This window comes from Oncorhynchus masou, chromosome 32, assembly GCF_036934945.1.
Source record: "Oncorhynchus masou masou isolate Uvic2021 chromosome 32, UVic_Omas_1.1, whole genome shotgun sequence".
In the NCBI taxonomy this organism is placed as follows: Eukaryota; Metazoa; Chordata; class Actinopteri; order Salmoniformes; family Salmonidae; genus Oncorhynchus; species Oncorhynchus masou.
The window spans coordinates 89,969,652-89,993,608 of record NC_088243.1 but is presented as its reverse complement, the minus strand read 5'-3'; the positions used below and the strand labels follow the sequence as shown (position 1 = coordinate 89,993,608).

General features: G+C 51.5%; 1 protein-coding gene across 2 annotated transcripts in view; it reads left to right on the top strand.

Moving 5' to 3' along the window:
* Positions 1–23,957, top strand: part of LOC135526786 (catenin alpha-1-like) — a 255,405-nt gene that overhangs the window by 165,371 nt on the left and 66,077 nt on the right. For both annotated transcript variants that reach the window (XM_064955444.1, XM_064955443.1), the window contains exons 12-15: positions 4,985–5,141; positions 9,104–9,304; positions 12,883–13,034; positions 16,999–17,109. In XM_064955444.1, coding sequence (XP_064811516.1) covers positions 4,985–5,141; positions 9,104–9,304; positions 12,883–13,034; positions 16,999–17,109 — 621 coding nt within the window. The remainder of the gene's footprint in view (positions 1–4,984; positions 5,142–9,103; positions 9,305–12,882; positions 13,035–16,998; positions 17,110–23,957) is intronic.

Below are 23,957 nucleotides of genomic sequence, written 5' to 3'. Positions count from 1 at the left end.
GGTTTGGGAATCATATAGCTAGCTCTGCCAACCTTCATTTCCATCCGACCTACTGCCCTTCCTGCTCCCAGTTGAGACAGGATCTCATCTGACTTTCAGAAAGAGGGTCCCATTAACCAGATTGCCAAACGTTATGTCAAAATATTGAGTTTCACAGAGCAACTTTCGTCATTACTGCCGTCTATGCACAGCGTTTACTTCCACCCATCTAAATGTATTCCACATTCAGCATCTCTAAAATCACTCATTACTGCAGATCAGCTGGTTCGGCAGCAGGGCAGGTCAGCTGGTTCGGCAGCAGGGCAGGTCGGCTGGTTCGGCAGCAGGGCAGGTCGGCTGGTTCGGCAGCAGGGCAGGTCAGCTGGTTCGGCAGCAGGGCAGGTCGGCTGGTTCGGCAGCAGGGCAGGTCGGCTGGTTCGGCAGCAGGGCAGGTCGGCTGGTTCGGCAGCAGGGCAGGTCAGCTGGTTCGGCAGCAGGGCAGATCAGCTGGCTCGGCAGCAGGGCAGGTCGGCTGGTTCGGCAGCAGGGCAGGTCAGCTGGTTCGGCAGCAGGGCAGGTCGGCTGGTTCGGCAGCAGGGCAGGTCGGCTGGTTCGGCAGCAGGGCAGGTCGGCTGGTTCGGCAGCAGGGCAGGTCGGCTGGTTCGGCAGCAGGGCAGGTCGGCTGGTTCGGCAGCAGGGCAGGTCGGCTGGTTCGGCAGCAGGGCAGGTCGGCTGGTTCGGCAGCAGGGCAGGTCAGCTGGTTCGGCAGCAGGGCAGGTCAGCTGGTTCGGCAGCAGGGCAGATCAGCTGGCTCGGCAGCAGGGCAGGTCGGCTGGTTCGGCAGCAGGGCAGGTCGGCTGGTTCGGCAGCAGGGCAGGTCGGCTGGTTCGGCAGCAGGGCAGGTCGGCTGGTTCGGCAGCAGGGCAGGTCAGCTGGCTCGGCAGCAGGGCAGGTCCCTCAAACCCTGACAAACCTCTCCTTACTAGTCTGCCCCCCGCTCTCTCTCTCTATCTCTCCCTGTCTCTCTCTATCTCTCTCCCTGTCTCTCTCTATCTCTCTCTCTCTCTCTCTCTCTCTCTCCCTGTCTCTCTATCTCTCCCTGTCTCTCTATCTCTCTCTCTCTCTGTCTCTCTCTCTGTCTCTGTCTCTCTCTCTCTCGCATCTTTCTCTCTCTCGCATCTTTCTCTCTGACTCCCGCCTCTACCCCTCTCTTGCTCTCTTTCGCTGACTCTTTAATCTCACCTAATGACTCCCATTCATCCTCAGCTTGAATCTCACCATGTATTTCCCCAAGAAAACAAGCTGTTGCTCATTCACCCTTTTCCCAGCGAATCTCTCCTATTCATCAATTAGTGAATACTGTTGCCAAAACACAGTGGGTGGGGGGTAAACCCTGCCAAACCCCAGTGGGTGGGGGGTAAACCCTGCCAAACCACAGTGGGTGGGGGGTAAACCCTGCCAAACCACTGTGGGTGGGGGGGGGTCAACCCTGCCAAAACACAGTGGGTGGGGGGGTCAACCCTGCCAAAACACAGTGGGTGGGGGGTCAACACTGCCAAAACACAGTGGGTGGGGGGTCAACCCTGCCAAACCACAGTGGGTGGGGGGTCAACCCTGCCAAAACACAGTGGGTGGGGGGGGGTCAACCCTGCCAAAACACAGTGGGTGGGGGGGTCAACCCTGCCAAACCACAGTGGGTGGGGGGTCAACCCTGCCAAACCACAGTGGGTGGGGGGTCAACCCTGCCAAACCACAGTGGGTGGGGGGGGTCAACCCTGCCAAAACACAGTGGGTGGGGGGGTAAACCCTGCCAAAACACAGTGGGTGGGGGGTCAACCCTGCCAAAACACAGTGGGTGGGGGTAAACCCTGCCAAAACACAGTGGGTGGGGGGGTCAACCCTGCCAAACCACAGTGGGTGGGGGGTCAACCCTGCCAAAACACAGTGAGTGGGGGGTCAACCCTGCCAAAACAGTGGGTGGGGGGGTCAACCCAGCCAAAACACAGTGGGTGGGGGTAAATCCTGCCAAAACACAGTGGGTGGGGGTCAACCCTGCCAAACCACAGTGGGTGGGGGTAAACCCTGCCAAAACACAGTGGGTGGGGGGTCAACCCTGCCAAACCACAGTGGGTGGGGGGTAAACCCTGCCAAACCACAGTGGGTGGGGGGTAAACCCTGCCAAACCACAGTGGGTGGGGGGGTAAACCCTGCCAAACCACAGTGGGTGGGGGGTAAACCCTGCCAAACCACAGTGGGTGGGGGTCAACCCTGCCAAAACACAGTGGGTGGGGGTAAATCCTGCCAAAACACAGTGGGTGGGGGTCAACCCTGCCAAAACACAGTAGGTGGGGGGTCAACCCTGCCAAACCACAGTGGGTGGGGGTAAACCCTGCCAAACCACAGTGGGTGGGGGTCAACCCTGCCAAAACACAGTAGGTGGGGGGTAAACCCTGCCAAACCACAGTGGGGGGGGGGGGTCAACCCTGCCAAAACACAGTGGGTGGGGGGTCAACCCTGCCAAAACACAGTGGGTGGGGGGGGGTCAACCCTGCCAAAACACAGTGGGTGGGGGGGGGTCAACCCTGCCAAAACACAGTAGGTGGGGGGGGGTCAACCCTGCCAAAACACAGTGGGTGGGGGGCGGGGGGGGTCAACCCTGCCAAAACACAGTCGGTGGGGGTCAACCCTGCCAAAACACAGTGGGTGGGGGGTCAACCCTGCCAAAACACAGTGGGTGGGGGGGGGGTAAACCCTGCCAAAACACAGTGGGAGGGGGGGTAAACCCTGCCAAAACACAGTGGGGGGGGGGGGGGTAAACCCTGCCAAAACACAGTGGGTGGGGGGGTAAACCCTGCCAAAACACAGTGGGTGGGGGGGGTAAACCCTGCCAAAACACAGTGGGTGGGGGGTAAACCCTGCCAAAACACAGTGGGTGGGGGGGGGGGTAAACCCTGCCAAAACACAGTGGGAGGGGGGGGGGAACCCTGCCAAAACACAGTGGGAGGGGGGGGGGGGGGGGTAAACCCTGCCAAAACACAGTGGGAGGGGGTGCGTAAACCCTGCCAAACCACAGTGGGAGGGGGGGGGGGTAAACCCTGCCAAAACACAGTCGGTGGGGGGTCAACCCTGCCAAAACACAGTGGGTGGGGGTCAACCCTGCCAAAACACAGTGGGTGGGGGGGGGGGTAAACCCTGCCAAAACACAGTGGGAGGGGGGGTAAACCCTGCCAAAACACAGTGGGGGGGGGGGGGGTAAACCCTGCCAAAACACAGTGGGTGGGGGGGTAAACCCTGCCAAAACACAGTGGGTGGGGGGGGGGGTAAACCCTGCCAAAACACAGTGGGTGGGGGGGGGTAAACCCTGCCAAAACACAGTGGGAGGGGGGGGGGGTAAACCCTGCCAAAACACAGTGGGAGGGGGGGGGGGGGTAACCCTGCCAAAACACAGTGGGAGGGGGTGCGTAAACCCTGCCAAACCACAGTGGGAGGGGGGGGGGGGGGGTAAACCCTGCCAAAACACAGTGGGTGGTGCGTTGGTCTCTTTCTGTGTGTGTTGGTCTCTCTCTCTGTGTGTTGGTCTCTCTCTCTGTGTGTTGGTCTCTCTTTCTGTGTGTTGGTCTCTCTGTGTGTTGGTCTCTCTCTCTGTGTGTTGGTCTCTCTCTCTCTGTGTTGGTCTCTCTCTCTCTGTGTGTTGGTCTCTCTCTCTCTGTGTGTGTTGGTCTCTGTGTGTGTTGGTCTCTGTGTGTGTGTGTTGGTCTGTCTGTCTGTGTTGGTGTCTCTCTCTCTCTCTTTCTCTCTGTGTGTGTTGGTCTCTCTGTGTGTGTTGGTCTCTCTGTGTGTGTTGGTCTCTCTGTGTGTGTTGGTCTTTCTGTGTGTGTTGGTCTCTCTCTGTGTGTGTTGGTCTCTCTGTGTGTGTTGGTCTCTGTGTGTGTGTTGGTCTGTCTGTATGTCTGTCTGTGTTGGTGTCTGTCTCTCTCTCTCTCTCTCTCTCTCTCTCTCTCTCTCTCTCTCTCTCTCTCTGTGTGTGTGTTGGAGAGCTGTGTGTGTGTTGGTCTCTCTGTGTGTGTGTTGGTCTCTCTGTGTGTGTGTTGGTCTCTCTCTGTGTGTGTTGGTCTCTCTCTGTGTGTGTTGGTCTCTCTCTGTGTGTGTTGGTCTCTCTGTGTGTGTTGGTCTGTGTGTGTGTGTGTGTGTGTGTGTGTGTGTGTGTTGGTCTGTCTGTATGTCTCTGTCTGTGTTGGTGTCTGTCTCTCTCTCTCTCTGTGTGTGTCGGTCTCTCTCTCTCTCTCTTGCGCCGTCTCTCTCTCTCTCTGTGTGTGTGTCGGTCTCTCTCTCGCTCCGTCTCTCTCTCTCTGTGTGTGTGTCGGTCTCTCTCTCGCGCCGTCTCTCTCTCTCTGTGTGTCGGTCTCTCTCTCTCGCGCCCTCTCTCTCTCTCTGTGTGTGTCGGTCACTCTCGCTCCGTCTCTCTCTCTCTGTGTGTGTGTCGGTCTCTCTCTCGCGCCGTCTCTCTCTCTCTCTGTGTCGGTCTCTCTCTCTCGCGCCCTCTCTCTCTCTGTGTGTGTCGGTCTCTCTCGCGTCGTCTCTCTCTCTCTCTCTCTGTGTGTCGGTCTCTCTATCTCTCGCGCCGTCTCTCTCTCTCTCTCTCTGTGTGTCGGTCTCTCTCTCTCGCGCCCTCTCTCTCTCTCTCTCTCTCTCTCTCTCTCTCTGTGTGTGTCGGTCTCTCTCTCTCTCTGTGTGTGTTTCGGTCTCTCTCGCGCCCTCTCTCTCTCTGTATGTGTGTTGGTCTCTCTCTGTGTGTTGGTCTCTCTCTGTGTGTTGGTCTCTCTCTGTGTGTTGGTCTCTCTCTCTGTGTGTTGGTCTCTCTCTCTGTGTGTGTGTTGGTCTCTCTCTCTGTGTGTGTGTTGGTCTCTCTCTCTCTGTGTGTGTTGGTCTCTCTCTTTGGTCTGATGGATAAGGAAGTGTCATGTTACCACCTGCTGTAGTAATTGGTGTGAATGCTCTGTAACAGGTGATTAACGCGGCCCTGGCTCTAGCTGCCAAGCCCAACAGTAAGGTTGCCCAGGACAACATGGACCTCTTCAAAGAGTCCTGGGAGAAGCAGGTCCGCGTTCTCACTGACGCCGTCGACGACATCACCAGCATCGACGACTTCCTCTGTGTGTCCGGTGAGTAGGAAGGGGGCGGAGTTTTCTTTTCAGGGCTCATCTTATTTGCATGCCAATACATATTCACTTTGAGAATGTTCTCCTGTAATGAAAAGTGCTTTGCGAGAATGTAATATTATATATGGTCAAAGGTAGTTTTTTGTTCAGCGCGGTTCACGCCCAAGCAAAAGTGACTCTTTCCGTGTCGCAGCTGAAAGCAACACCCCAGTGTAGTTCTCCTGTTCGCTGTCGACGATAGTGAGGTGTGAAACTGAAGCAGGAAGTGATCCCAGAGAATTCGGCCAATCAAATCCACTGTGAAGGATGGAATCACTGAATCCAGACGTTAAAACTGAATGTATTGAACTTATTAGTAAGGAATCATCCTAAATGTATTGAAAATGTAAATAATTTATTAAATAATTTGCCCAAATTTATCATAAGACATGAACAGATTAACAACTTAAGTGATTGGTATTTTTTCCTGCAACTTCGTGAAGAGGCAACGTTGAACCCACCCCGTCTATGTACGGTGCTTGTAGATACAACTTTGTGTAGCTGTTGACTATGATGATGATTTCCAGTGGGCTAAAACACACGCTGAACCTTAGCCTCTTGCTAGTTGCACAATGTCACTATATTTCTATAAAAAAAAAATGTTCCTAGACCTCAAATGTGGTTTGTTGTGGACTTATTACACCCCCTGTAGTTGTTTATCTATAACGTTTGATTTGAGAACGAAGAAAGAAACAAACGTGAAAACCAAAACGTATTTTCCCCAATTTGGAGGAAAAATGGAATTGGGCAAAGAAATATATAGAGTCTATAGAGTTCTACGAGTCTTACATGGGCACCGTAGCAAAACGCTTTGCAATTAACCTCTTGAAACTCCCCATCCCGGATCCGGGATTGTGACTAAGCCTCAGGCTCATTAGCATAACGCAACGTTAACGATTTCTGAAAATCGCAAATAAAATTTAAATAATGCGTTTGCTCTCAAGCTTAGCCTTTTCTTAACAACACTGTCATCTCAGATTTTCAAAATATGCTTTTGAACCATAGAAATTGACTAATTTGTGTAAGAGTATGCAAAGCTAGCATAGCATTTTGTGTAGCATGTAGCATGCAACATTTTCACAAAAGCCAGATAACCAAATAAATAAAATCATTTACCTTTGAAGAGCTTCTGATGTTTTCAATGAGGAGACTCCCAGCCACATACCAAATGCGCAGTGTTTCCTGAAAGCGTCTTTGTGTAGGAGAAATCGTTCCGTTTTCTACATTGCGCCTGGCTACCGAAACGAACCGAAAATGCAGTCACCTACAACGTGAAACTTTTTCCGGATTAACTACATAATATCGACCGAAACATGGCAAACGTTGTTTGGAATCAATCCTCAAGGTGTTTTTTCACATATCTCTTCATTGACATGCAGTTCTTGGAAGCTTGCTTCTCTCTCTGCCCCATGGAAAAATACTGGCAGGTGACTTTTGCGCACCAATTTCGGCGCAGGACACCGGGCGGACACGTGGTAAATGTGGTCTCTTATGGTCAATCTTCCAACGATCTGCCTACAAATACGTCACAATGCTGCAGACACCTTGGGGAAACGACAGAAAGGGCAGACTCATTCCTCTTGCGTTTACAGCCATATAAGGAGATCATGAAAGACAGAGCCTCAAAAATCCTTGTCATTTCCTGGATGCCAAGTCATCTTGGTTTTGCCTGAAGCTCACGTTAAAGGGCACGCACAGAGAAGATATTTGTATTTCTGGACACGTCAGAGTGTTTTCTTTCGAACAGTAGCAATTATATGCATAGTCGAGCATCTTTTTGTGACAAAATATCTTGTTTAAAACGGGAACGTTTTTCTTCCAAAAATGAAATAGCGCCACCATAAGTGTAAGAGGTTAATAAAGCATTTGTTTTTGGACAAGTTCTGGTAGTTCCCCCCCGTCCATTAGGTTCTTAGTGAATACACCTCTGACTCTTGACTGGTCTTCTGTCTGGGGCGTTTCGGTGTGGGCGGGGCGTTTCGGTGTGGGCGGGGCGTTTCGGTGTGGGCGGGGCGTGCGTTCTGGAGAGGAGCAGTATTAGTCTTTGAGAACAGGACCCATATGTAACATAGCCGCCTGATTGGCTTTCAGCCTCCTCCTTGACCTCCATACTCCGAACAGACAGGAGCACTGAGGATGCTTCCCAAATAACACCCTGTCCCCTTTTTAGCGCACTACTTTTGGTCAGAGCCTCGAGGGAAGCTCAAACAGCTCTGGCAAGAACTATTTCGCTATGTAGGGAAAGGGGTGCTATTTGGGACTGCTGGGTCCCCTCCCACACCCCCTCTCCCTCCACATCTATGTATGGAAAGGGGTGCTATTTGGGACTGCTGGGTGAATTGATATTGTGTCATGTACAGGGCTCTACGGTGCCACCATTTGACTTGTATGTGCGCCAAAAACGGTTTCCAAATGTTTGATTTCCGAACACCAGTAAGCCTTGAAAACGTATGTATTCCATCGTAACTATCTCAAACACGTGTTCCTTGTTCTCCTAAATGTTTTGGTGTGACATTTTTCATCTTAGAAGTGCACCTTGTTAAAAAAACAACAACAAAAAATCAAACAGGTCAGCGTGGAGCCTTGATGTATGTCGATACGATGGTTCAATCTGCTGGTCTTGTCAGGCTGTGATAAAGCATTGAGCAAGCCGGTCCGTTAAAACAGTAAGAAGCACTGGGACTCCTCTCTCCTCCCGAACCAAGGACATGCTCTGACGAGGCCCAAATGTCAGCTGTATGATGGGTAGTGCACTATATAAGGAACAGTTTATTTTAGTTTTTTTATTTAACCTTTATTTAACCAGGTAGGCTAGTTGAGAACACCTTTATTTAGCCAGGTAGGCTAGTTGAGAACACCTTTATTTAGCCAGGTAGGCTAGTTGAGAACAAGTTCTCATTTGCAACTGCGACCTGGCCAGGATAAAGCATAGCAGTGTGAACAGACAACACAGAGTTACACATGGAGTAAACAATAAACAAGTTAATAACACAGTAGAAAAAAGAGTCTATATACATTGTGTGCAAAAGGCATGAGGGGGTAAGCAAATTATTACAATTTTGTGTGGAAAATGATCAGATGGTCATGTACAGGTAGAGATATTGGTGTGCAAAAGAGCAGAAAAGTAAATAAATAAAAACAGGGTGGGGGGTGGGCTATAAGATATGTATATATCTATATGTACAGCTGCAGCGATCGGTTAGCTGCTAAGATAGCACATGTTTGAAGTTGGTGAAGGAGATAAAAGTCTCCAGCTTCAGCGATTTTTGCAATTCGTTCCAGTCACAGGCAGCAGAGAACTGGAAGGAAAGGCGACCAAATGAGGTGTTGGCTTTAGGGATGATCAGTGAGATACACCTGCTGGAGCGCGTGCTACGGATGGGTGTTGCTATCGTGACCAGTGAACTGAGATAAGGTGGAGCTTTACCTAGCATGGACTTGTAGATGACCTGGAGCCAGTGGGTCTGGCGACGAATATGTAGCAAGGGCCAGCCGACTAGAGGTTCCTTTTGGGACTCAGACTGGCTGGTGGTCACCGGCCGTGTGTCCCCCCCCCAGGGACAACGCTGACACATCCCCCGTGAAGGATGCAGATTTCCCGCTGTGAACCACCTCTCTACTTCCCGCAGACGCTGCCGGTCTCACACGCCTGCGTTCTGCCCGTCTCACACGCTGCCCGTCTCACACGTCTGCGTTCTGCCCGTCTCACACGCTGCCGGTCTCACACGTCTGCGTTCTGCCGGTCTCACACGTCTGCGTTCTGCCTGTCTCACACGCCTGCGTCGGGGGTTTAGTTTACTCCATGACACGTTGTGATTCTTCTCCTGCTGTTTGTTCTGTAGGAGGTGAGATTCAGAACCCACTTTCTGTCAAGTGTTTCTAATCATCCCTCTATGAATAAACACTGGTTGATTCTTCCCGTCCAGAGAACCACATTCTGGAGGACGTGAACAAGTGTGTGATAGCGCTGCAGGAGAAGGATGTAGACGGGTTGGACCGCACGGCCGGTGCCATCCGTGGCCGTGCCGCCAGAGTGGTCCATGTGGTCACATGTGAGATGGACAACTATGAACCCGGAGTCTACACAGAGAAGGTTCTGGAGGCCACCAAGCTACTCACCAACACAGGTAACATCTCTCTCTCTGTCTCTACCGGTGGTACTCTCCCGCTCCCACACCCCCCGCCCGTTCCCCCTCCCGCTCTCTCCTCTCCCTACTTCCTCTCCCTACCTCCTCTCCCGTTCCCCCCCCCCGCTCTCCTCTCCCTACTTCCTCTCCCCTTCTCCCTACCTCCTCTCCCGCTCTCCCCTCTCCCGCTCTCCCCTCTCCCGCTCTCCCCTCTCCCGCTCTCTCCTCTCCCGCTCTCTCCTCTCCCGCTCTCTCCTCTCCCGCTCTCTCCTCACCCCGCTCTTTCCCAATCCTCTACTCACCCTCTCCTGCCCTCTACTCACCCTCTCCTGCCCTCTCCTCACCCTCTCCTGCCCACCCCTCTCCTGCCCTCTCCTCACCCTCTCCTGCCCTCTCCTCACCCTCTCCTGCCCTCTACTCACCCTCTCCTGCCCACCCCTCTCCTCACCCTCTCCTGCCCTCTCCTCACCCTCTCCTGCCCTCTCCTCACCCTCTCCTGCCCTCTCCTCTCCCTCTCCTCTCCCTCTCCTGCCCACTCCTCTCCCTCTCTTGCCCACTCCTCTCCCTCTCCTGCCAACTCCTTTCCTGCCAACTCCTTTCCTGCCCTCTCTGGTCTCCTGGTCTCTCCTCTCCTGCCCTCTCCTCACCCTCTCCTGCCCTCTCCTCTCCTGCCCACTCCTCTCCCTCTCCTGCCCACTCCTCTCCTGCCCTCTCTGGTCTCCTGGTCTCTCCTCTCCTGCCCACTCCTCTCCCTCTCCTGCCCTCTCCTCTCCTGCCCACTCCTCTCCTGCCCACTCCTCTCCCTCTCCTGCCCACTCCTCTCCTGCCCTCTCTGGTCTCCTGGTCTCTCCTCTCCTGCCCACTCCTCTCCTGCCCTCTCTGGTCTCCTGGTCTCTCCTCTCCTCTCCTGCCCACTCCTCTCCTGCCCTCTCTGGTCTCCTGGTCTCTCCTCTCCCTCTCCTGCCCACTCCTCTCCCTCTCCTGCCCTCTCCTCTCCTGCCCACTCCTCTCCCTCTCCTGCCCACTCCTCTCCTGCCCTCTCTGGTCTCCTGGTCTCTCCTCTCCTGCCCACTCCTCTCCTGCCCACTCCTCTCCTGCCCACTCCTCTCCCTCTCCTGCCCACTCCTCTCCTGCCCTCTCTGGTCTCCTGGTCTCTCCTCTCCTGCCCTCTCCTCACCCTCTCCTGCCCACTCCTCTCCTGCCCACTCCTCTCCTGCCCACTCCTCTCCCTCTCCTGCCCACTCCTCTCCTGCCCTCTCTGGTCTCCTGGTCTCTCCTCTCCTGCCCTCTCCTCTCCCTCTCCTGCCCTCTCTGGTCTCCTGGTCTCTCCTCTCCTGCCCTCTCCTCACCCTCTCCTGCCCTCTCCTTTCCTGCCAACTCCTTTCCTGCCCTCTCTGGTCTCCTGGTCTCTCCTCTCCTGCCCTCTCCTCACCCTCTCCTGCCCTCTCCTCTCCTGCCCACTCCTCTCCTGCCCACTCCTCTCCCTCTCCTGCCCACTCCTCTCCTGCCCTCTCTGGTCTCCTGGTCTCTCCTCTCCTGCCCACTCCTCTCCTGCCCTCTCTGGTCTCCTGGTCTCTCCTCTCCCTCTCCTGCCCACTCCTCTCCTGCCCTCTCTGGTCTCCTGGTCTCTCCTCTCCTGCCCTCTCCTCACCCTCTCCTGCCCTCTCCTCTCCTGCCCACTCCTCTCCCTCTCCTGCCCACTCCTCTCCTGCCCTCTCTGGTCTCCTGGTCTCTCCTCTCCTGCCCACTCCTCTCCTGCCCTCTCTGGTCTCCTGGTCTCTCCTCTCCCTCTCCTGCCCACTCCTCTCCTGCCCTCTCTGGTCTCCTGGTCTCTCCTCTCCTGCCCTCTCCTCACCCTCTCCTGCCCTCTCCTCTCCCTCTCCTGCCCACTCCTCTCCTGCCCACTCCTCTCCTGCCCACTCCTCTCCCTCTCCTGCCCACTCCTCTCCTGCCCTCTCTGGTCTCCTGGTCTCTCCTCTCCTGCCCTCTCCTCTCCTGCCCTCTCCTCACCCTCTCCTGCCCTCTCTGGTCTCCTGGTCTCTCCTCCTCTGCCCTCTCCTCACCACTCTCCTCCTCTCTCCTCTCCTGCCCACTCCTCTCCCTCTCCTGCCCACTCCTCTCCCTCTCCTGCCCACTCCTCTCCTGCCCTCTCTGGTCTCCTGGTCTCTCCTCTTCTGCCCTCTCCTCACCACTCTCCTCCTCTCCTGTTCTCTCCCAAACATTCCCCTCCATGAAAACTTTATGTGATCACTACATGTAGCTTGGCCTTCATTAACTATTAAAAGGCCAGTCTGGTTTGTTTCTCAGGATTTAAACCACCGTTAGGAAGGCAGAGTTTAACTAGTTATGTTCTATAGAAAGGACCTCATTGATATTCATTGCAAAAGTGGAGGCCTCGTGTGTGTGACTGTGTGTGACTGTGTGTGACTGTGTGTGACTGTGTGTGACTGTGTGTGACTGTGTGTGACTGTGTGTGTCTGTGTGTGACTCTGTGTGTGACTCTGTGTGTGACTCTGTGTGTGACTCTGTGTGACTCTGTGTGACTCTGTGTGACTCTGTGTGACTCTGTGTGACTGTGTGTGACTCTGTGTGACTCTGTGTGACTCTGTGTGTGTGTGTGACTCTGTGTGTGTGTGTGACTCTGTGTGTGTGTGTGTGACTCTGTGTGTGACTCTGTGTGTGACTCTGTGTGTGACTGTGCGTGCGTGTGACTGTGCGTGCGTGTGACTGTGCGCGCGTGTGACTGTGCGCGCGTGTGACTGTGCGCGCGTGTGACTGTGCGCGCGTGTGACTGTGCGCGCGTGTGACTGTGCGCGCGTGTGACTGTGCGCGCGTGTGACTGTGCGCGCGTGTGACTGTGCGCGCGTGTGACTGTGCGCGCGTGTGACTGTGCGCGCGAGTGACTGTGCGTGCGTGTGACTGTGCGTGTGTGCCTCTGTTTTTTTTTAGCAATGTAGTAAAAGTTCTCTAAAATATAAATAGTAAAGTACAGAAGAAGAAAAAAGACGACTGAAGTAGTACTTTAAAGTATTTGGTGTATTTTACACCACTGGGGAGAACCCTCCTTTGGAAAGGGTTTCTACCGGTGCAGTTATGTCCTGTGTGGCTCAGTCGGTAGAGCATGGCGCTTGCAACGCCAAGCGTCGTGGGTTCGATTCCCGCTGGGGCCACCCATATGTAAAAGTAGTGGCCCCAGCCGACTTGTAAGTCGCTTTGGACAAAAGCGTCTGCTAAATGGGATATATTATTATTATTATTTATTATTATGTCCCTGGTTATTGGTTGGATATAAAGAGCCGAACATTTCCATGGACTCCATGGTTCAATAGATACAGCATTAGGGGCGGCAGCGTAGCCTAGTGGTTAGAGCGTTGGACTAGTAACCGAAAGGTTCAAATCCCCTGAGCTGACAAGGTACAAATCTGTCGTTCTGCCCCTGAACAGGCAGTTAACCCACTGTTCCCAGGCCGTCGTTGAAAATAAGAATTAGTTCTTAACTGACTTGCCGAGTTAAATAAAGGTAAAATAAAAAATGACACGTTTGATTTGCCCTCCCTTCTTCCTGCCTCCTCCACCAGTCATGCCCAGGTTCACAGAGCAGGTGGAGGCAGCGGTCGAGGCTCTGAGTGCCGACCCCACCCTCCCTGTGGACGAGAACGAGTTCATTGATGCCTCTCGTCTGGTCTACGATGGAGTCCGCGACATCCGCAAGGCCGTGCTGATGATCCGGGTGAGTGTACACGCTAGACCACTACGTAGTGCACTATTTAATGAGCCCTAACTCTCCTTAACTGCACTGTTGTCATGATCCGGGTGAGTGTACACGCTAGACCACTACGTAGTGCGCTATTCAATGAGCCCTAACTCTCCTTAACTGCACTGTTGTCATGATCTTGTGAGTGTACACGCTAGACCACTACGTAGTGCGCTATTCAATGAGCCCTAACTCTCCTTAACTGCACTGTTGTCATGATCTTGTGAGTGTACACGCTAGACCACTACGTAGTGCACTATTTAATGAGCCCTAACTCTCCTTAACTGCACTGTTGTCATGATCTTGTGAGTGTACACGCTAGACCACTACGTAGTGCACTATTCGATGAGCCCTAATCATCCTCTTGTCATAATCATGTGAGTCAACACACTAATGACACCGTGCAATGTTTGTTTCTCCTTCATTTAAATGGCTTATGGTAGAGAAATCAACATTGAATTCTCTGGTGGACGTTCCTTCCTGCAGTCAGCTTGCCAATGACAATCTCCCTCAGAACTTGAGACGTCTGTGTCATTGTGTTGTGTGGCGACAACTGCACCGTTAAAAGTGGCATTTTATTGTCCTCCCTAGAAGGTGCACCTGTGTAATGATCATGAGCCTGTCCATGACAGAAAGGGCAGGCTCATTCCTGTCGCATTCACAGCCATATAAGGAGACAATGGAAAACAGGGCCTCAAAAATCCTGCTCATTTCCTGGTTGCCGTTTCATCTTGGTTTTGCCTGTAGCTCCCGTTCTAGGGCACCCACAGACAATATCTTTGCAGTTCTGGAAAATTCAGAGTGTTTTCTTTCCAAAGCTATCAATTATATGCATAGTCGAGCATCTTTTTGTGACAAAATATCTTGTTTAAAACGGGAACGTTTTTCATCCAAAAATGAAATTGCGCCCCCAGAGTTTCTAGAGGATAACCCATAGAAATGCATTGAATAACAGATTCAAACACAACACATGGTCCCCCAAAAATCTGAAGGAAGCCTGTTCTGAGTCGTCTATCTGAGAGATTTCAGATCAGTAACATATTTACATTTTTTGCACATTTAAACCATTTTTTTTTGGCACTAAACTACTCCTAGGCAGATCCGGCCTGTCTGATGTCCCCTCCCTGGGGTGTCTGACAGGACGTCAGGCCCCCTCTTGACCACCCTCTGGGTCCGAGACGTCTCTGGACTGGTAGAGCAGGAGGAAGAGGGACATTACAGTGACTGACGGGCTCAGAGGGAGGCGTTACTGTAGGCAGAAGGAGAGAGAGGAGCCGTCAGGGTTACCTGGACATTTACAGTAGGTAGGATCAGGCAGGGTTAGGTGGGATGGTGGGTCGAGATGAGACCTTTTTATAATGTGAACACCTCTTGGGGTTAAACCTGTCGTATCTGTGTGGTGGTCCTCCTACATCTAGTGGATGGAGAGCGACCTTGATATTCCACGGTGAGTGGGAGGGCGGGTCGAGATGAGACCTTGATATTCCACTGAGAGTGGGAGGGTGGGTCGAGATGAGACCTTGATGTTCCACTGAGAGTGGGAGGGCGGGTCGAGATGAGACCTTGATATTCCACTGAGAGTGGGAGGGTGGGTCGAGATGAGACCTTGATGTTCCACTGAGAGTGGGAGGGAGGGTCGAGGTGAGACCTTGATATTCCACGTTGGGTGGTTGGGTGGTTCAAGGTGAGACCTTGATATTCCACGGTGAGTGGGAGGGCGGGTCGAGGTCAGACCTTGATATTCCACGGTGAGTGGGAGGGCGGGTCGAGGTCAGACCTTGATATTCCACGGTGAGTGGTTGGTTGGGTCAAGGTCAGACCTTGATACTCCACGGTGAGTGGTTGGTTGGGTCAAGGTCAGACCTTGATACTCCACGGTGAGTGGTTGGTTGGGTCAAGGTCAGACCTTGATATTCCACTGTGAGTGGGAGGGTGGGTCGTGGAGAGACCTTGATATTCCACGGTGAGTGGTTGGTTGGGTCAAGGTCAGACCTTGATATTCCACTGTGAGTGGGAGGGTGGGTCGTGGAGAGACCTTGATATTCCACGGTGAGTGGTTGGTTGGGTCAAGGTCAGACCTTGATACTCCACGGTGAGTGGTTGGTTGGGTCAAGGTCAGACCTTGATATTCCACTGTGAGTGGGAGGGTGGGTCGTGGAGAGACCTTGATACTCCACGGTGAGTGGGAGGGCCGGTGGAGGTCAGTAAAGGGTTGGTGGATGGATGCAATTTAGCAGAAGCTTTTACTCAAAGAGTTAAAGACCAAATGAAATGGAAAACATTTCTCCGCGCTGGAATTAGATACACAGGAGTGAATGTCTGTCCGCGGGCGTCTGCATCTATACGGAGTGGAACTGGCAAAATAAGATGAGTTGAGTGGGTCATTAGAAACGTAATTAGAGGAATTATGAGCTTCCCTTTGCTAAGTGTACTAAAGATGTCATTTACAACTTTGTTTTTTTTTATCAGTCAAATAGGCTTCATATTTGACAACAGTTGCAGCCCACTTGTGTTGATTTTCATCACGGGCATATAGCCTAGGCAGGTTACGGCTGGGAAGCTACACAAACTTCCCATTTTCAAGAGAGAATACGAGACGAGCTACTTACTTTATACATAGGAAATACAACCGTTTTATCATGGATCCTCGTGACAATTAAATTGGCGTACGCCAGCCTATGTGAATCGACGCTCTCTTGCGCTCACTCCGATTGTTTTTGTTCCGGCCGTGCGACTCGTCTTCACACTACACTGGGTTGAAGACACTTTAATAGGTGTTTGTGATCGCTGAGGGAATTGAACTCTTGACCTTGCTAATGCCACCCGCTCATCAACTGAGCCACTCAGGCAGGATGCCACCGTGCAGGCTGTTGTCTGCAGCGTTCTTCACTACAAATCTCTCTCTCTTTCTCCACCCTCTCCTCTCGGGATTCCAGGGGCAGGTGTTGGTCTGATTTACTCCCCATAATTTTCATTCTAGCTTCATTTTTCCCTCTCTAAATGCACAGACAGTCAATTCACGTCATTTAGCGTTCGCACTTCCCCATTACAGGCTGCTGGAGAGGAGAGGAAGAAGATGTTCCTCTGTAGCTGGCAGCACCGGGGCATTTGTTCCTCTGTAGCTGGCAGCACCGGGGCGTTTGATGCTCTGTAGCTGGCAGCACCGGGGCATTTGTTCCTCTGTAGCTGGCAGCACCGGGCATATGTTCCTCTGTAGCTGGCAGTACCGGGGCATTTGTTCCTCTGTAGCTGGCAGCACTGGGGCATTTGTTCCTCTGTAGCTGGTAGCACCGGGGCATTTGTTCCTCTGTAGCTGGCAGCACCGGGGCATTTGTTCCTCTGTAGCTGGTAGCACCGGGGCATTTGTTGCTCAGTAGCTGGTAGCACTGGGGCATTTGTTCCTCTGTAGCTGGCAGCACCGGGGCATTTGTCATACATCACACTGCTCTAACAATATTTTCTTATTTTGTTTTTTTTCCTTTTCCTCAACTGTTCCCTCCCTTTCTCCTCATTCCTCCTCTTCCTACCCTGTTTGTTTCCTCTTCCTTCACCCCTCTTTCCTTCCATCTCCCTCTCTCCTCCCTCTCTCTCCTCCCCCTCTCTCCTCCCCCTCTCTCCTCCCTCTCTCTCCTCCCTCTCTCTCCTCCCTCTCTCTCCTCCCTCTCTCTCCTCCCCCTCTCTCCTCCCTCTCTCTCCTCCCTCTCTCTCCTCCCTCTCTCTCCTCCCCCTCTCTCCTCCCTCTCTCTCCTCCCCCTCTCTCCTCCCCCTCTCTCCTCCCCCTCTCTCCTCCCTCTCTCTCCTCCCTCTCTCTCCTCCCCCTCTCTCCTCCCTCTCTCTCCTCCCTCTCTCTCCTCCCTCTCTCTCCTCCCCCTCTCTCCTCCCCCTCTCTCCTCCCTCTCCCTCCTCCCTCTCTTTCCTCCCTCTCTCTCCTCTCCTGTAGACTCCTGAAGAGCTGGATGACTCTGACTTTGAGACGGAGGACTTTGATGTTCGCAGCAGGACCAGCGTTCAGACAGAAGATGACCAGCTTATCGCAGGCCAGAGCGCCAGGGTGAGTCTACACACACACACCCCTCTCTTCCGCCACCCCCTCTCCAGGCCCTCTCAGTGGTTAATACACCCTGTTCACGCCAGGACTCCCATGACCCCCTCTCCATTCAGTCAGACATGGTTACCCAGACTCCCCCTCTCTCATACTAGCTGGACTCTCCGTTCAGTCAGACATGGTTACCCAGACTCCCCCTCTCTCATACTAGCTGGACTCTCCGTTCAGTCAGACATGGTTACCCAGACTCCCCCTCTCTCATACTAGCTGGACTCTCCATTCAGACAGACATGGTTACCCAGACTCCCCCTCTCTCATACTAGCTGGACTCTCCATTCAGACAGACATGGTTACCCAGACTCCCCCTCTCTCATACTAGCTGGACTCTTCGTTCAGTCAGACATGGTTACCCAGACTCCCCCTCTCTCATACTAGCTGGACTCTCCATTCAGACAGACATGGTTACCCAGACTCCCCCTCTCTCATACTAGCTGGACTCTCCATTCAGACAGACATGGTTACCCAGACTCCCCCTCTCTCATACTAGCTGGACTCTCCATTCAGACAGACATGGTTACCCAGACTCCCCCTCTCTCATACTAGCTGGACTCTCCATTCAGTCAGACATGGTTACCCAGACTCCCCCTCTCTCATACTAGCTGGACTCTCCATTCAGACAGACATGGTTACCCAGACTCCCCCTCTCTCATACTAGCTGGACTCTCCATTCAGACAGACATGGATGCCTCACTCGTCTTGTGGGGTATGGATGGGTGTCTGAGCTGTGTGCTAGTAGTTTAAACAGACAGATCGGTACCTTCAGCTTGTCAACACCTCTCAAATACAAGTAGTTATGAAGTCAATCTCTCCTCCACTTTCAGCCAGGAGAGATTGACATACATGTATATATTATTAACATTAGCTCTCTGTGTACTTCCAAGGGCCAGCCGTGCTGCCCTGTTCTGAGCCAATTGCAATTTTCCTAAGTCCCTCTTTGTGGCACCTGACCACACGACTGAACAGTAGTCCAGGTGCGACAAAACCAGTCTGTAGGATCTGCCTTGTTGATAGTGTTGTTAAGAAGGTAGAAACTAGAGCCTGTAGGACCTGCCTTGTTGATAGTGCTGTTAAGAAGGTAGAAACTAGGGCCTGTTGGACCTGCCTTGTTGATAGTGTTGTTAAGAAGGTAGAAACTAGAGCCTTTAGGACCTGCCTTGTTGATAGTGCTGTTAAGAAGGTAGAAACTAGGGCCTGTTGGACCTGCCTTGTTGATAGTGTTGTTAAGAAGGTAGAAACTAGAGCCTGTAGGACCTGCCTTGTTGATAGTGCTGTTAAGAAGGTAGAAACTAGGGCCTGTTGGACCTGCCTTGTTGACAGTGCTGTTAAGAAGGTAGAAACTATGGCCTGTAGGACCTGCCTTGTTGACAGTGCTGTTAAGAAGGTAGAAACTATGGCCTGTAGGACCTGCCTTGTTGACAGTGCTGTTAAGAAGGTAGAAACTAGGGCCTGTAGGATCTGTCTTGTTGATAGTGTTGTTAAGAAGGTAGAAACTAGAGCCTGTAGGACCTGCCTTGTTGACAGTGCTGTTAAGAAGGTAGAAACTAGGACATGTAGGACCTGCCTTGTTGATAGTGTTGTTAAGAAGGTAGAAACTAGGGCCTGTAGGACCTGCCTTGTTGATAGTGCTATTAAGAAGGTAGAAACTAGGGCCTGTAGGACCTGCCTTGTTGATAGTGTTGTTAAGAAGGTAGAAACTAGGGCCTGTAGGACCTGCCTTGTTAATAGTGCTGTTAAGAAGGTAGAAACTAGGGCCTGTAGGACCTGCCTTGTTGATAGTGTTGTTAAGAAGGCAGAAACTAGGGCATGTAGGACCTGCCTTGTTGATAGTGTTGTTAAGAAGGTAGAAACCAGAGCCTGTAGGACCTGCCTTGTTGATAGTGCTGTTAAGAAGGTAGAAACTAGGGCCTGTTGGACCTGCCTTGTTGATAGTGTTGTTAAGAAGGCAGAGCATCGCTTTATTATAGACAGACTTCTCCCCATCTTACCTACTGTTGTATCAATATGTTTTGACCAGGACAGTTTACAATCCAGGGTCACTCCAAGCATTTAATTCACCTTAACTTTCACAATTCCCACATTATTTATTGCAATATTTCGTCGAGGTTTAGGGTTTAGTGAATGATTTGTCCCAAATACAATGACTTTTAGTTGTATTAATATATAGGACTAATGTATTCCTTGCCAGCCACTCTGAAACTAACTGCAGATCTTTAAGTGTTGCAGTCATTTCAGTCACTGTAATAGCTGACGCGTGTATAGTGTTGAGTCATCCGCATACATAGAAAAGTCTAACAAAACAGCCCCCAGTCTTTTTTTATCAGCAATTTCTCTCAGCCAATCATCAGTCATTTGTGTAAGTGCTGTGCTTTGTTGAATGTCCTTATTCTCTGAACTCCCATTCAGATGCTCACTGATATTATTCTGATCTTGTGAGTTTTATTTTTTTTCCTCACTCGTCTGACTCCACTATAAACGTTCATACCACAGGAAGGTTTTCATAGACGATCCCTCACTCGTCTGACTCACCTTGTCTACTCCCAGACCTTTCCAGTAAAGGGAATCATATTTGAGTTTAAACAGAGTACTTTAAATCGTGGATTAGCCTCTCTGTGTTTGCCACTAATCTGCCCAATGTCCAGATTCATGGGTCAGGTCTGTTTAACACGGAAACCCATAACAGAGGCTTAGAAACCAGAGTTATTAAATCAGAATATTAGCTAGTGACTAGACCGTCTAGTTAATTCAGATGGATTAGTTCAAGAAATTAGTAGTTTGGCGTAGTGTGAATTCCTAGACAAACCACTGATGACCGGGGTAGTACACCACACACGCATGCACGCGCACACACACACACACACACACACACACACACACACACACACACACACACACACACACACACACACACACACACAGAAGCGCGCGCACACGGGAATACAACAACACACCACACACGTACAACAAAGGAAGTCTGTCTGCTCACTTTGTTCATATTTCCTCGGTCGTCTTGGCGGTGTTAATTAATTAATTAATTAATTAATGCATCCAGTCCGCTGGGCCAAGTGAGGGGGATACATGGAGACGTGTTGATGTGGAAACGCCACGGCTAATTTGGCCTCATCAACCCCATTGTTATGCATCAGTGAAGTAAGAACGTATGTTTCTCATTTCCTGCGGAACTACAATCATTCTATTGTCTTTTCTGTCACGTCTTCGGGTTTCAGCTGCAACTTCCTCTACCAGCTGTGTTTTTGGGAAGCAAGGCCTGTATCATTGACCTTGGATAATGTTTTCGGTCCGTGACATTGAAAGACAATGTTTTAAAAGGGTATAATCAACCTTAAAGAGACATCTTCCAGTCTCTTCAGTTGTTCTAAGCCTTAGGAATGAAGACGAGGAAATGAATTAATTTAAGAGCTTTGGGACTTGACCTGAAGGCCGTCCTTTATATAAAAAAACAAACATAAAGGAATGTCCCTTTGTTATGTGCTCTGAACTAAATCCTAAGGATTCGCTCTAGGAGCTAGCATGTCTTTCAAGTCTCTTTAAGGGCAAGGTCACTAACCACATGAGTTTTCAGAGGCCTGTATGCATTGTAGGGTTGCCAAATTCCGGTAACATTCCCAAAATTCCTTGGTTTACCAGAAATTCTGGTTGGAGGATTCCCATATTTCTTGCTTATTCCCTCGTAAATACGGGGATTTTCCAACCAGAATTCCTGGAAATCCAGGGAGTTTAGGGGAAAGTTACCAACCCTAATCAGGTGTCCGAGTGCTGATCTAGGATCAGGTCCATGTTAGTCATTTTGATCAAAAAATGTTTCCGCTGTAATTTCTATGATCAATAAGAACTTTCAAACATCAGATCGGCAGTTACTAAACTCAATTCCGACTTTGACTCGTCTGCCCTGGGCTGTTTGTGTACCTCCGGCCCAGGCTACTCGAGGAAACGTCGGTGAAAGTGGCAGGAGAGCTGGCGTCCTGGTGAGACTATGGTAAAGAGGAAACTGGCCACCACTCCCCTCTATTCCATTGGCCAATCACTTGATAATAAGATGGATTACATCTGATCGAGGATTGGCTGTCAACAGGACTCTCGTAAAGGCAATGTTCCTTTAAAAAAAAAACATGGATACGATACCCTCCCTCAATTTTTTTATTACTAGCCTAGTTGGTTTAGCCACAGAAAAAATCAGCAACCTACCCGCTAGCCATGATTGGCTGAGATAATGAGTGGGCTGGACATGCCGAGAGATGAGTTTGGATTGGTCGGCCATATAGAAGGTTTCTGTCTATTTGAGCTTGTCAGGTTGTCTAGGCAATCTAACGCTGCTTTAGAGCTGCATCAGTGTTGCTCTGCTTCCTGCAGGACTGAGTTTTGAAATCGGTGGAATTGGAGTATGATCACTAAAGAGATGGAGAAAACACCTGTCTCTGGATTACATCTTCAAACTAAGGGCAGCCATGGCATCTGACAGGAGATGCGTCCAATCGTGAATGATAGTCTAGCTAGCTACATTTTCAGATATTACACGATTCTAATTACGTCAGAAAGAGCCATTTGCTTGGCTAGCTGTAGCTTGCTAACATTGAACCAGATTGGTTAGCTACCTGCAGATTCATGCAGGGCAGTAACATTATGAGTTGTGATTATGGTTGTTTACCTAGCTCGCTACATGTCTTAACAAAAGACATGCATGTAAGTAACTATTCAGTCTGGCCGATTTCAGAGCACTTTCGTCAAAGTGAATAACTGACGAATCTACGCCCGTTGATTATGGGTCAACGCGAAACGCTCTGAATGTACGAACGTACGATTTGACAGCACAGTTGCAGTCACCAACGCTCTGGATAACAAAGCAGCCTAACCAGCTCTACTAGAGAGAATAATGTTCAGTGAGATGTTTATGTATTTCTTTTATATATATTTTTTTAATGCCGTTTTACATCGGCCGATGTCACACAGTGCAGAAACGCAGCCTAAAACCCCAAAACACCAAGCAATGGAGATGTGGAAGCACGGTGGCTAGGAAAAACTCCCTTGAAAGGCGGGGAACCTAGGAAGAAACTTAGAGGAACCCCGCTCTGAGGGGTGGACAGTCCTCTACTGGTAGTGCCAGAAGTCTGGATGTAACTAGCACGTTAGCTTGGATGCTTGACTGCTGTTTTTCGTTACTTTCGGCTCAATCTTTAAAGAGATGGGTGGGGCTAAAGCTAAAGATGGTGTGAACGATGCTGAATGGGTGTCGATGAAGGCCATTTTCTCAAAACTGAGTTTACAACATGAGCTAAGGGTATGAAGCAGGCGAAAGGAGGAATACTTTCTGTACAGTAGGATACATCAGACATTTAGTCTAGTGGAACAACCGAGTCCTACATTAGTTTGACAGGACACGGTTGCTGAGGAGTTTCTACTGAAAGCTTGGTGCCTGCAAACATCTTAGGCTATTTCCCCAGAGACCACAGGGAGAAGACATGTCTCTGGGGGAGAGAAGACATGTCCCTGGGGGAGAGAAGACATGTCCCTGGGGGAGAGAAGACATGTCCCTGGGGGAGAGAAGACATGTCCCTGGGGGAGAGAAGACGTGTCCCTGGGGGAGAGAAGACGTGTCCCTGGGGGAGAGAAGACGTGTCCCTGGGGGAGAGAAGACGTGTCCCTGGGGGGGAGAAGACATGTCCCTGGGGGGGAGAAGACATGTCCCTGGGGGAGAGAAGACATGTCCCTGGGGGAGAGAAGACATGTCCCTGGGGGGAGAAGACATGTCTCTGGGGGAGAGAAGACATGTCCCTGGGGGAGAGAAGACGTGTCCCTGGGGAGAGAAGACGTGTCCCTGGGGGAGAGAAGACATGTCCCTGGGGGAGAGAAGACATGTCCCTGGGGGAGAGAAGACATGTCCCTGGGGAGAGAAGACATGTCCCTGGGGGGAGAAGACATGTCCCTGGGGGGGGAGAAGACATGTCCCTGGGGGGAGAAGACATGTCCCTGGGGGAGAAGACATGTCCCTGGGGGGAGAAGACATGTCCCTGGGGGAGAGAAGACATGTCCCTGGGGGCGAGAAGACATGTCCCTGGGGGGAGAAGACATGTCCCTGGGGGAGAGAAGACATGTCCCTGGGGGAGAAGACATGTCCCTGGGGGGAGAAGACGTGTCCCTGGGGGAGAGAAGACATGTCCCTGGGGGAGAGAAGACATGTCCCTGGGGGAGAGAAGACATGTCCCTGGGGGAGAGAAGACATGTCCCTGGGGGGAGAAGACATGTCCCTGGGGGAGAGAAGACATGTCCCTGGGGGGAGAAGACATGTCCCTGGGGGAGAGAAGACATGTCCCTGGGGGGAGAAGACATGTCCCTGGGGGAGAGAAGACATGTCCCTGGGGGGGAGAAGACATGTCCCTGGGGGAGAGAAGACATGTCCCTGGGGGAGAGAAGACATGTCCCTGGGGGAGAGAAGACTGATGCTAAACCCGGGAGGAAGACTGATGCTAAACCCGGGAGGAAGACTGATGCTAAACCCGGGAGGAAGACTGATGCTAAACCCGGGAGGAAGACTGATGCTAAACCCGGGAGGAAGACTGATGCTAAACCCGGGAGGAAGACTGATGCTAAAACCCGGGAGGAAGACTGATGCTAAAACCGGGAGGAAGACTGACGCTAAACCCGGGAGGAAGACTGACGCTAAAACCCGGGAGGAAGACTGACGCTAAAACCCGGGAGGAAGACTGACGCTAAAACCCGGGAGGAAGACTGACGCTAAAACCCGGGAGGAAGACTTGTGAAATAAATGGTGTCGTTGGCCT